At 43.9% G+C, this 14138-nt stretch overlaps 1 protein-coding gene across 1 annotated transcript in view; it reads left to right on the top strand.

The window, feature by feature from the left end:
* The first annotated feature begins 10254 nt into the window (after positions 1-10254).
* rasef (RAS and EF-hand domain containing) overlaps positions 10255-14138 on the top strand; it is a 110468-nt gene continuing 106584 nt past the window's right edge. Inside the window, exon 1 of the mRNA XM_068030017.1 lies at positions 10255-10918. Within this exon, the coding sequence (XP_067886118.1) occupies positions 10620-10918 (299 nt within the window). The 5' untranslated portion in view covers positions 10255-10619. The remainder of the gene's footprint in view (positions 10919-14138) is intronic.

Raw genomic sequence — 14138 nt, 5'->3', positions numbered from 1 at the left:
GTGGACTGTGGACCGGTTGTGGTGATGTCATTCTCACTGTGCCATTTGGATTCCATTGCGTTATCATCTTCATGAAATATAGAAAATGCTTCATGGAATTATAAAAGTCTTACTGCACACACCTGGGCATAACAGCCAAATAAAGTACATTCTGGAAAATTTAGGCATGCTCCCCAGAAACTGTCAGTCCCTGAATGTTATGCAACAGATACGTAGTTGAATGTAGCAAGCCTTGTTTGTACCCAGCTAAAGGAACATTATGAACTGAACACAAAGAATTGTTATAGTAGAATACAACTGACCTGTAACCCTGCTATAGATTGTGATCACAGTTGTGTTCCCTAGTTCGGTGATAGGCACATAACCCATAGAGATAGGAAAGAATGTAACCCTACCCACAGTGCAATATTTGTCAGGAGTAGTGATGGCAATATGATAGAAAGGGGAAAAATCCTTATGCCAAATTCTGTCACACCCTAAATTAACCCTGCTTTGTCGGATTATAGTGCTCTTTTATACGAATCAGGTTTTCGCTGGCAATAGATTCAATCTGCTCTAGTCATTTCTTGCTGGTGATGCCGCATAAAAGTACAGATGCCTAATGACAACCAATTCCATTCAATTCAATTAAAAACTTCTTTTTATTTAACGAGGAAAATATATCGTTGTATTCTAACTTTGATTTGATGTTTTTACTGGATTGTATGCTATTTTAGTCATACTGCGAATTAGTAAATCAGATGGAATTTCATTATAAATTTCAATATTTTTTAGTTAGATTAAGCACAAAATTTACTGGGGGAAGGTTACTTTTAATGCATAAAAGTTGTTGTTTTAAAAATACAATTGGTTTGATAGGAAAACTCCTAACTTTAAAACTTTTCTTGCAATCTTTTGGAAACATTTCAGATTGGAAAGATGCCCATGGATCACTCAGGTGATGTCAGACATAGAATTATGTCAGCAAACAGCTCCATTAAGTGAGCACTGATCGATATCCTTTGTTCCTTGATGCTGTTCTCTTTGAAATTCAGCAATAGTTTTGTACCCTCTATAGCAAAATTGTAACATGAATTGTCAAGGTGTGGGGAATACATTTTATGGTCAGCTTTTAGTAGACAATTTTAAAGCAAAGGCTTTGGAAATAGGTAATATAGGAAAGATCTGGCAAGATACCACAGACATGAAACAAGAAAATGCTACACTACTTAACACACAGAGAAAGATGCAAAACAAAATGCTACTTTAATTTATAAGAGGGATGTGATCGAGGATTAAGACAGATAATGAATATGGTGGCTATTACTTCTTTTCCTAAAGCTGCTTTAGTAAATCATAAGCTGGAATTTTACCCCCTCCACCCACCGAGGAGTGGGCTAGGAAGCAGGGGAGGACATAAAATCTGGTGGGATGGCAGGGGTGCCATGCCAGTCACCTACCTGCTGCCACTGGTGGCAGGTGGCTCCTCTGCCCTTAGGCCAATTGAGGCCCTTAAGTGGCTAATTAATGGCCACCAAAGGGCCTCTTCCTGCCTCCACTGGTATTTTACCAGCAGCGATGGGCACCGGCACCTGGGGTGTTTGCCTGGTAAAATCTAGCAGCCTTCTTGCAGGCTGGGGTGAGGCCCTCCTGAGTGGGCACTCTGTGCCCCACGGAGGGTCCCTCAAGGCACGGGTCACTCCTGCTGGAAGACCTCCCCTTGCCCTTTCCATTGACCTTCCTCCCCCTCACTGTGGCCTGGCTGATCGGCACCGAGACCCGACCCCACTTATCTTTTCTGTGGCCAACATCATGGCCGGAATTTTATATTGGGCGCGAGATCTCGCCTACTGGCCAAAAGATCGGGGGTGAGCCCGCCTCCGCAGGCCTGGGGAGCCATGCCAGGATTTTACACCTGCCATGTCCATAATTGGCCTTGGGCATGACTTCTGCCCCTCTGAGGCAGGAGGTCCTGCCTCCAAGAGCTGCTAGCCAATCAGCAGGCCAGCAGTTCTCTGTACCAGCAGCGCCATTGGGAGTGGTGGCCACTGCTGGGACTGCACCCAGCTTCAGCAGCAAGTGGGACACCTGCCCAGAAACGTTAATTCTCTGGGGCCTCATGGAACAATCAGCCAGGTCCCAGTGAGGCAAGGAGGCTCAGTTGGGTGGAGGGGGGGGGGGCAGGGTTCAGTGTTGTGTAGTGGGGACGGTTGAGAGGGTGGGTCCCTCCGTGGGACACAGGAGGGGCAACCCCCTACCCCTCCCCCCCCCCCCCACCCGCCCAGCCCGCAAGGAGGCTGCCAGGTTTTACTTGCCGGCCTCCTGGGGGACCTCAGCTGCCCGCCCGCTGCTGGTAACATGCCAGCAGTGGCTGGAGGAGTCCCATAAGTTGTAGTTAATGGGCCACTTGAGGGCCTTGATTGGCCTGGGTTGAGTAGGCCATTTCTCGCTATCGTCCCTCGTAAAATTAAAGCGGGGGCGGGAACGGCACTCCCACCTCCCATTCAATTTTACGACAACCCCCACCACCAGCCCGCTTCTGCAAAGGGGGTGGAGGGGGTGCATAAAATTCCGGCCCATGTTCCTCTTCTAACTGGGTGCAGTCCAAGCAGTGGCTACCGCTCCCGGTGGCACTGCTTGGACTGAAGAGTTGCCAGCCCACTGATTGGCCGGCAGCTCTTGGAGGTGGGACATCCTGCTTCAGAGAGGTGTTAGCCATGAATGCAGTCAATTAATTGCTTCAGCCATGCAAAATATAGTCATGGCTTCCAGGCCTGGTGGAGGTGGGCTCACCCCCAGCCTTCCAGCTGGTAGGCAGGGCTACTGCCTCCACATAACATTCCACTGTCATTCTGGTCATGTCTCATGGCTTGCAATTAAGATGATAGGTGCTCCCAGATTTCCTCCTGGCATATTGTGCCACACAAATTCTTCAGTCTTGAAGGACGGAGACCAGCCAATTGGTATGCATCTGTAATAATACTTACTTTTACATTTTTCAAGCAACAGCATGATATAAATGATGGAACAGTTAATAACAGAGTTGTTCGGTGAGATGAATGGATACCGGAAGCAAAAGGTAGATGTAACAAATGCCAATCTTTTTTATACCAATCATCATCTGGGCATCCTTTTAGACAGCCTCGTTGAAAATCAGGATGACCATTGTGGCATAAGAGAACAGCCAACTAATAAACTTAGTAATCACATGGCCTGTAATGTTATTAATGATAAGGTCAACTTTGGGTCAATTATTCAAAAGTTGTGGAAGGATATTCAAAATAAGTTTCAATATTTGAAGGTGGTTGGGATGATCAGCCTAATCTTAATTTTTTAAAATTCGTTTCTGGGAAGTGGACGTTGCTGTCTAGGAGAGCATTTATTGCCCACACCTAATTACCCTTGCGAAGATGGTGGTAAGCCGCCTTCTTGAACTGCTGCAGTCCATGTGAGGTAGGTACATCCACAGTGTTGTTAGGACGGGAGTTCCAGGATTTTGACCCAGTGACAGTGAAGGAACGGCGATATAGTTCCAAATCAGGATGGTGTGTGACTTGGAGGGGAGCTTGCAGGTGGTGGTGTTTCCATGCATCTGCTGTCCTTGACCTTCTAGGTGGTAGAGGTCACGGGTTTGGAAGGTGCTGTCTAAGGAGCCTTGATGCATTGCTGCAGTGCGTCTTGTAGATGGTACACACTGCTGCCACTGTGCGTCAGTGGTGGAGGGAATGAATGTTTGTGGATGGGGTGCCAATCAAGTGGGATGCTTTGTCCTGTTGAGCTTCTTGAGTGTTGTTGGTGCTGCACCTATCCAGGCAAGTGGAGAGTATTCCATCACAATCCTGACTTGTACCTTGTAGATGGTGGACAGGCTTTGGGGAGTCAGGAGGTGAGTTACTCGCCACAGGATTCCTAGCCTCTGACCTGCTCTTGTAGCCATGGTATTTATATGGCTACTCCAGTTCAGTTTCTGATTAATGGTAACACCAGAATGTTGATAGTGGGGGATTCAGCAATGGTAATGCCATTGAATGTCAAGGGGAGATGGTTAGATTCTCTCTTGTTTGAGATAGTCATTGCCTGGCGCTTGTGTGGCGCGAATGCAGTCTAATCTATAATGATATTGTCATACAGTCCTCCACCTGCCAAGAATGAGGCACATTGGTTTTGTCATGAACATTGATTTTTAACTGTTGTTGGAGCGAGGACATAACTTGTTAAACAGATCAGCCATGGCTGGAAAAAAACATTTACATACTAACAGACATTGAAGATGAGGAAGCGCATTCCAGGACCTGCTAAGGAGGATACAATCCACAATGGCCAGGACTGGTTAGACCAGCTGGTCACATGACTAACTGGCTGTTCCAGGGCTTTCTTTTGAACTGGTTACAGAGAGTTTGAACTCAGAAAGACTGTTTGCTCCTGGACCGAGAAGACCTCTCCTGTCTGTTCCCATCTCTTTCTCACAAGCCTCTGAATCCACTGCAGACACATGAACCCCAAAAGAGAAAAGTCTTCGACAACGAACAAGGTTTAAGAAGAATACTGGGCCCCAACGAAAAGCAAGATCTACCTACAATCAAGGACTCTACAGTGAGTTCGGAGAACCGTAACAAAGACTCTTCAGATATTGCCTCAAATTTTTCCACTTTATTTTTCTTCTGCTCTTTTCTGTCTCTATTTGCATGTGTGTATCGCGTATGCATGCTAGTGTGGGCGTGTCGTGTATACGTAGGCGTCAACCGAATTAGAGTTTAAGTTCGAACCTGTTTGTGCTGGTTTCTTTGCCTTGTAATTGGAAAGCGGTGAACAAGGATTCACCATGGGGGAGCTAAAAACACGGTGTGTTTAAAATTAAACCCTGTTATGGTAAGACCAGGTGAAGACTGAGAGGGACCCCTAGACACCTTCCTCACCAGGTTTTCACAGTATCTACTGTTATGAAAACTAAGACATTCATTATTTATGGATACAAAATACTAGACCTGAAGTTCCTTCAATGGGCGCAACCTGGAAGATGCAGTCGAATTTGCATTCCATGCTGCATCCATTTTCCCAATGCCAATTTTTCCCAAGTCCTCCCAATCTCATTAGAAAGCCTCCAAACCTAAAGTGGGTGTAAATCATCAGAAATCAGAGTAAACAATCAGAGCCCAAGGAAATGTTAAACCTACCCCAGTATGCTTCTTGGTTGAGACTTAAAATTTAAGCTTCAATTCATTTCGATCATTCATGCACATCAGGCACAGCATGTTTAAAAGCTTGCAATCAGGGAAGCATTTCAACTTTTAATGTGGTATTTTTGCCATAAAACACATTAAAAGAAATAGAAAATAGAGCATCTCTCAGTGAAGATATTTCTTAAGCACTCTAAAATTGTCATTAAAAGAATAGAAAAAATCTTTGTTTCCTGCTGCGTCTGAAAATTTGGATGCAATGTTGAGAGCAACTTCAACACCAAACAAGCACAATTAGAGGATACTCGACATGAAACGGAAAGTGCTGGAAATATACAGCTGGTCTGACAGCATCTATGGAGAGAGCAACAGAGTTAATGTTTCAGATCTGTGACCTTTCATCAGAGGTGGCAAAGGTTAGAAATGTTATAAGCTTTGAGCAAGTGAAAGAGGGGAGGGGCCAAGAAGAACAAAATGGAAGTTCTGTAATAGGTTGGAGGGCAGGAGAGATTAACAACAGATGTGCCATGGAACAAAGGTCAAAGGGAGTAGTAATAGCCGTAGTAAAAGACAAATAAAGCATTTGTCCAGAGATACTCGCATTTGAGTGTTGCAGCTGTGACCAGTTTGGTCGGCAGAAAGGTTTGATGCACAGACTTAAAAGATAAAGGAAACTTAAGAGCATTACTTATTTATGTCCAAAATTCCACATTCTCTAAACCACCAAATTTGTTTTTAGATTCTGAATGCATCTGGGCAGCAATGTGGAGAAAACTCCTTATCAGAGTGCCTGAGATTAATATAAGAAGGAAAGTACAACTATTAAAAACTGTAGGTTTATGCTCATAGCATGAAAACAAAGACGAGGAAGATGTTAACATGGTTCAATCACTGTGTTAATTCACACAAATGTTAATAGACCAAAGTGGCACACAGCTCTAACAGGTTGTGGACCCTCCACATAGAAGACACAAAAACTGAAGGATGCTGCCGTTCATGGCAGTAGAGGACAGTAAAGGCATTCTGCTTGTGGGTGACAGTCTGGCTCCACCATACTTCCTAATTGCAAACTGGCTGCTGTGTTTCCTAACATTACAACAGTGACTGCACCTCGGAAGTACTTCATTGGTTGTAAAGTGCTTTGGGACATCCTGAGGTTTTGAAAGATGCTTTTTTTTTTAGGTGAGGTTGCTGTTCCACGTCTGCATCCTCTGCCCCCTCCCTCCCCTGTTGCCTGGGTCTCACACTATCTGTACTCCCTTGGGTAAGCTCCTGAGTGCAAGGCAGAGGGAGAATGACAGGGAGGATGAATGGTCATCAATGGTATCAGAAGTAAAGGATAATGCAAATTCCTGCTCTGCAGCAATCTTCACAGTTGTATCCTTGCTTCCAACTTTCAGAGGATAAAACAGTGCTGTTAACTTTGGTCTGCTTCAGCAGCATTCTATCTTACTCAGCTACTTTATGAGGAAAATGGTAGCTAATGAAGAGATTGAAGAATGCATAGTAACATTAAATAAGACAATGTATGTATTCTTACAAAACCATTGGAGGCACAGAGACCCCCCCCCCCCCACATCGATATCTGGAACTGCCAGGCCAGAATTGAATCCAATTATTACCTCCCTGTAATTTCCCTGCAAATTTGTTCTTCTATATCTTTCCCATGAGTTGGTAGCCTATAAAATATACACAGTTGTGTAATAGTACTTCTATTGTGTCTTAACTGTAAGAAAATATATTATTTTCTTGACACGTCTAGGACGTCCCCTCTCTCTAGCGCTGTAATATTCTCCTTAATTAATACTGCCACCCCTCCTTCTTTCTTTCCTTCCCTATCCTTCCTGAACACCTTGTATCCAGGAATATTTAGTACCAAGGTCTGTCCTTTTTTGAGCCAAGCCTCCATTATCACCACGACATCATACTCCCAGGTAGTTATCTGCACCTGCAGCTTAACCACCTTATATACCATGCTTTATGCATTGAAGTACATGCAGAGTAAAACTAATTTCGACCTTATTACATTCCCTGTTTCACTGACACCTCCTAATACCTTACTATTTTGTACTCTAGTGCTAGCTGTTTCTCCCAAGACTGGGAGAACTGAATATGGAAGGAAGATTGAAGAAATGTTTGCATGATATTAAACTGTTACATTGACAGGATAGCTGTAGGCTGCAGGAAGATATTGTTGGTCTGGTCAAATGGGCAGAAAAGTGGCAAATGGAATTCAACCTGGAGAGTGTGAGGTGATGCATTTGGGGAGGTCAAACAAGGCAAAGAACTACACAATTAATGGGAAAATACTTAGAAGTGTAGAGGAAGTGAGGGACCTTGGAGTGATGGCTACAGATCCCTGAAAGTAGCAGGACAGGTTGATAAGATGGATAAGGTGGTTAAGAAGGCATATGGAATCCTTTCCTTTATTAGCCGAGGTATAGAATATAAGAGCAGGGAGGTTTTGCTGGAACTGTATAACTCATTAATTAGGCCACAATTTGAGTACTGTCTGCAGTTCTGGTCACCTCATTACAGAAAGGATGTAATTGCACGAGACAGGGTACAGAGGAGATTTATGAGGATGTTGCCAGGGCTGGAAAAATGCAGCTATGAGGAAAGATTGGATAGGCTGGGGTTGTTCTCTTTGGAACAGAGAAGGCTGGGGAAGATCTGATTGACATGTACAAAATTGTGAGGGGCCTGGATAGAGTGGAGGTGAAGGGCCTAGTCACCTTAGCCGGGAGGTCTGTGACTAGGCGGCATAGATTTAAAGTGATTGGTAGAAGGATTAGAGGGAAGATGAGGAAAGGCTTTTTCACCAGAGGGTGGTGGGGGTCTGGAAATCACTGCCTGAAAGGGTAGTTGAGGCAGAAACCCTCAACTCATTCAAAAGGAGTCTGGATATGCACCTCAAGTGCCATAATCTGCAGGGCTACAGACCAAATGCTGGATGGTGGGATTAGACTGGGTGGATCGTTTTTCAGCCAGCACAGACACAATGGGCCAAGTGGCCTCTTTCTGTGCCTTAAACTGTCTATGATTTCTATGATTCTGTGTAACAAGCAGGGGCGGCACAGTGGTGCAGTGGTTAGCACTGCAGCCTCACAGTTCCAGGAATCCAGGTTCGATTCTGGGTACTGCCTGTGCGGAGTTTGCAAGTTCTCCCTGTGACCACGTGGGTTTTCGCCGGGTGTTCCGGTTTCCTCCCACAGCCAAAGACTTGCAGGCTGATAGGTAAATTGGCCATTGTAAATTGCCCCTAGTGTAGGTAGGTGATATGGGATTACTGCGGGGTTAGTATAAATGGGTGGTTGTTGGTCAGCACAGACTCGGTGGGCCGAAGGGCTTGTTTCAGTGCTGTATCTCTAAAAAAAAAAGTAATAATGAATCTGCAGCTTGTTTTACATTCCATGCGATTTTACTTTCCACTGATTCACTTTCACCCATTTTGTGCTACTGGCCATGATCAATTTTTACCCCTACATGTCAGCACAGTTCTAGGGATCTTAGCCTGTTCCTATAGTTTCAAAATGTATGTCAGCATTGAAGGGAATGTTGCAGTTACAGCTTGACCTGATTTTATTTTAAAAATTGAGAACAGAAACAGATGCATACGTGAAACATATAAGTACTTGCTTTGATAAGAAATTAGTTTTATTGGCAGGATCCCCAAAGACACATTGTACAGCGAGCTCGCCACTGGTATCAGACCCACCGGCTGTCCATGTCTCCGCTTTAAAGACGTCTGCAAACGCGACATGAAATCCTGTGACATTGATCACAAGTCGTTGGAGTCAGTTGCCAGCGTTCGCCAGAGCTGGCGGGCAGCCATAAAGACGGGGCTAAAATGTGGCGAGTTAAAGAGACTTAGTAGTTGGCAGGAAAAAAGACAAGAGGCGCAAGAGGAGAGCCAACTGTGCAACATTCCCGACAAACAAATTTCTCTGCAGCACCTGTGGAAGAGCCTGTCACTCTAGAATTGGCCTTTATAGCCACTCCAGGCGCTGCTGCACAAACCACTGACCACCTCCAGGCGCGTATCCACTGTCTCTCGAGATAAGGAGGCCCAAAAAAAAGTTTTATTTCCAAACCATAATACCACAGGAGACCAGTTTATGCTAATTAGGTTTCAGCATCTCAAAAATCCGTGTTTCAGAATGTCTGAAAGAAGGACCAATAATGACATCATGAAGATTGGAATGAGAAAGGGGATAAAAGGTTAAAAAAACACTAGGAAAGGAAAAAGCAAGAGTGGATCGATGAAGGAAGCAGATGGGGGAAGAATGAAAGTCTCATGAGAGTTGGAGAGTTGGATAGGGAGGAAAACAGAGGATAAAAATAGGAGAGTGAACTGAAAATTGGGATAAAAAGAACAAAGAACAAGGATGAGTGATTTAAAATTATAGGGAGAGACAGAAAAATACCAGCCCATATTATGTCGCACAATCTGGGGTGCGGAGTGGTGATGTCCCCCATCAGCGTCAGGACATTGCAAACTCAGGGTAGGAAGAACTTCGAAATATCTTCTAAACATATTTAACTTTGAGATGGACATGCATTAAAACAGTCCACATTTTGAAAACTAAATTGAGTGATCCCACTCTTTTTGTGATACTTTACTCTTTGCCGGAGAGTATTGCCAACATTATTTCCCCAATTTATCAATACCGTCAATTTTTGGACTGTATTTTTGCAAAGCTGACTCCAGTGTGCTAATAGGTGACCGAGTCTGACTACAATGCAGTAATGCGCTTCAAACTTTGCCTGTGGGTAACGTCGCCTTAACATTTATAACTCGTGGAAGCGAAGTTGCTAGATTGACCTCTGGAATTTGGGAAAGACCTGTGGATCTAAACAAGTCTGTTTAAAATGAGGTCAATCTGTGTTTGCTGGATTTTTTAAAAACCATATTTCTCCCGAGGGAGTCACCTGTCCGCCTCTTCAGTCAATAACGTGAGCAGGTTTAATGGTGCGCGCAGAACATATCAACTTGAAACATAATGATGAGATGTCCGGCTGTGAGGCTGACGTCAAGACGGGCTGCACCTCTCGCTTTAATAGCAAGCGCAGTGAGACAGTGCTGAGGTGAGGTGTGTCCCAGCTGCGGGAACTCAGGGCAATCGCACCGTATGGGACTGGCCCGATCCAACTCTTTCCACCAAGGAGGGAGGGAGGAGGGACACAGCTCACATTCCGCTGCGGTGACTTTTACAAACACTTCATGTTAACAGTCCGTTTCAACTGCTTTGCCTTGCAAATCTGACCCAATGTAAAATGAGAAGAGGTGCATGAATGAGAGACAGAGAAACAATGTTGCTGACTGATTGACAGGTTTGGTCAGCACGGAAGGAATCACCGTGTCACAACATCTTCTGCATCGAGGGAGGTGCTGAGAGGGAGGAGGGATCTTATCTGGTTGGATTTTCTTTTTGCATCTTATTTTCCCCTTTCTATTTCCGGATGGAACAAGAGGAACCGAGACTGCGCGCCCTATTTCACGCCTGCGATGTAAACCGTTCCGGTCAGATCGAGTATGATGAATTTTTCACGGTCTGTCGGGAGCTACAAGTACAAGTGTCCGAGATCGACACTATTTTTCACAAACTAGACTCCAACAGGGACGGCTGCATCAACTTCCGCGAGTTCACCGAAGGATTTCAAGAAGTTTCCGAGATGATCAACTTCGAGGCTCTGGGTGCTGAGCCTGACTGGGACGAATTCCAACAAAGACTGGGCGACGAAGCCAGGTTCATCCCAAGGTGAAACCTATCCAAAATATATATTTGACATCACACTCTTCAATGGATATTTTTTAATGTACTGTTAAGATTTGTTGTTTTAGGATTTATTGATCGGAACTGCTTTTATTTGCAATTCAAAAGGTGAACTGGCGGTGCTGCATATCCCAGGGTCTGGGGGTATGAGCCCTTTGGCTGCCGGGCTTTCAGGAGTTAGGGGCCAACCTTTCTCACATTGCCAAGTTTCTGAAGCGCCTGTAGCCGCCTCACAGCCCAGCTCCTGTCGGAGTGCTGTGGATATCCGCGCATTTCATAGGGTTTGGAGTGTGTTTGGCCAAATGCATTGACCACTCTGCCTCGCTCACATCTTGTTCCTGTTACTGAACATTAGTTTCTGATCGGGAGTCACATGCCGACTCTAAGCAGATTTTAAACAAATCAGCGGAGAAGTAACAAAATCCACTTTGTTCGTGTTTTATGTGAACGTGGGAAGGTTACAGTTGACTGGTTTGAGAGAAAATAATGCAAACTTTTGACGGTCCAGAGCGTACTTTTGCAGATTTTAGTAATAGTTCTGCATCGTAAAATAGCGAGTCTAATTAATGAGAAGAATCGGACTTTTTAAAGATTAACAAGTCCTTCAGATCTAATTTGACTGAAAATCCAGTTTGTGGAGGTTGTTCAGTCGGGACTCTGTTGTCGTTCTTGTGAACACCGCTGCCTTGAAAAGAGGCTTTTCAGACAGTTAAGGTCTTATCACCTTCCTTAAAACAATCCAGGATGCGGTTTCGCCTTTCTCAGGAAATAACAGGAGACTAGTTTCACGGCAGGCGAATACAATGACCCGAACGCAGCTTCAGTGTCTTTTTGTAGGATGGACACCGAAAGCTACAATTAAATATTTTCAGCCGGTGAACAGATTGTTTGAACACCTCAGCGGGAGCAGGTCTCAGTGCAGCCGTGTATGAGGAATGCCATCTCACCTCAAAGGGGGGAAAAGCTCACTTCAGCATGAGGAAAGCTGCTGTCAGCAGAGGGGAGGGATCAGCCGGGACAATATTGTACAGCAATGGTAGAAAACCACTGTAAACTCCAGCGTCCCACTTGTCCCCATGTTTTTACGCTCAGCTGTAGGGCCGAGTGGTGGATAGTGAGTAATGGTGGCTATCGTGTTGAGATACGAGAGGGCAATGAGCTCGATCAGTCCCTTTCACTTGAATACATTGAAAGGTTAGAGACGCGGTTCACTTTTCCTCATGTTTTATATAACAAACTAACGTTTGGCCACCGTTAAATAAGGAAGAAGGGAGAGATTGGAGGAATTAATGTACAAAGTAACAGTGAAATAAGTGTGGTCATTCTCACCACAACGGCACCTACCTGTCCTTGTTTCTGCACAAGGGTCTTTGGAATGCGATCAGGACCGGAACTTGCTATTTCGCACGTCGCAGGATGCCAAGTTAAATTGTATTCTCACCATCAGCTTAGTTTACTTCATTGTTCAAATTTAGCTGATGTATGTTTAAGGAATCTGCACAGGTCTGATCGAACTTCCATTGTGTTTTTGTCAATAACAAGGTTGGGGTCAGGTAAGTCGTTTAAATGACTGCTGGAAGTGCGCATTTTTTGACTTTTGCCAGAAAACTGATCCATCACAATTCATCTGAAATAAAGCTGTTTTCATACTTCAGATGTTCAGCACTCAGACTTTTTACTGGAAGTACTGAGCAACCACTTTAAAGAATTGTTTTAAATTTAGCGATTAAAGTGGACATGGAAAATGCCCTTTCTGGGTTGCACTGAGTAGTAATGTCCCCAGGAAATGTCTAAGTGTGATGTTTACATGAAGACTCTGAAGGAGGTACTCTAATATGTATTTGACACCAATTCTGTAGCTAGTGCAGAAAATGGAAGCATAAAATGGATGGGGTAAAATAATTGGATGTAATTTAACAGGATAAATTTACTGTAGTGCATATTTGTATATAAAATGAGTGCACCAATGGTTGGGTTTCTGTTAGCAATGTGGAAAAAAGGAGGATTTATTTTAGGATACTTTCAGCAAATGGCCAATAATTACAGTCAGATAATTACGGTCAGGCTGTTTCCTCAAAGTTCCCGCAGACCTTCCAGTATGGATGGTAGAAGATTGGGGAACTTCTGTAGATGAACATTTATTAACTTTGATGCTATATTCAAGCTTCATGGCTTGCATGCTGCCTTTTACTTCCTGCCAGGGGCCACGCAAGATAGAGGTCCGTTAAGCCAGTTTAGGGTATATTTACTTGTTTGATAAGGATAAGATTTTTTCCATGATTATTTCAGTATTTTGGAAACTATTAATCATATGACTGCTGGAAGTGTGCACTTTTGACTTTTGTCAGAAAACTGATCCATCACAATTCATCTGAAATAAAGCTGTTTTCATACCTGATAATAACCTAAACTGCTAGCTAATCTGTACAAGTGTGAATATTTTCATTCAGCCATCTGGGATGCTGAAACATTACCACTGGCTGACAAATTTGCAAAGTAAGATTCAGATACTGGTATGATGTCCACAGCATATGGTGCTTCAAAGACAGAGTGATCATTTTGGTGGTGTAGTCAACTAGTTTTGATATCCCCTAATGCTGTCCTCCTGCTTCAGCTGAAGTGCATATGTAGGTGAGTGTGTGGCAAAAGAGGACTTCAGTTACCTTGTTAATATAGCAGTGAACATGATAAGAATTTACTCCTGTGATGCCCCCTGTTAACAGCTGGAAGGTCTCTATTGCATAAAGCTACCCTTGGCTGCCATTGGTAATGCAGTGTGAATGGTTAACTCCATTGCAGGACTTCACAAATCAATAGGCACAGCTCCGTTATAACCTTTTTGATCCTAAACCTCATTACACACAGTTCCTTCATTGACTCTGATGATGAAACTGCACCTTAGGGTGGTTTGTTCTTTTAATGCTATGTTTCCTATGCAAACCAATGATTTAAAGCTGTCCTGTCCTGCAGCTGTCACTGCAGTTTAATATAACTGGCAATGGCTTCTGCACACATTCCAAAGGATGGAGTACAGTAGCATAATGGTAATGTTGCTGGAATATGAGTTCAAATCCCACTATGGCAACTGAAGAATTTAAATTCAGTTAATCAAATAAATCTGGAATAAAAAGCTAGTATCTATAATGGCAACAATGAAGCTACCAGATTATTGTAAAAATCCATGTGGTTTGCCAGTGCTCTTTAG

Source organism: Heterodontus francisci, chromosome 4 (assembly GCF_036365525.1).
Source record: "Heterodontus francisci isolate sHetFra1 chromosome 4, sHetFra1.hap1, whole genome shotgun sequence".
In the NCBI taxonomy this organism is placed as follows: domain Eukaryota; kingdom Metazoa; phylum Chordata; class Chondrichthyes; order Heterodontiformes; family Heterodontidae; genus Heterodontus; species Heterodontus francisci.
The sequence above is the reverse complement of the archived record's forward strand: the minus strand, read 5'-3'. Positions and strand labels throughout refer to the sequence as shown.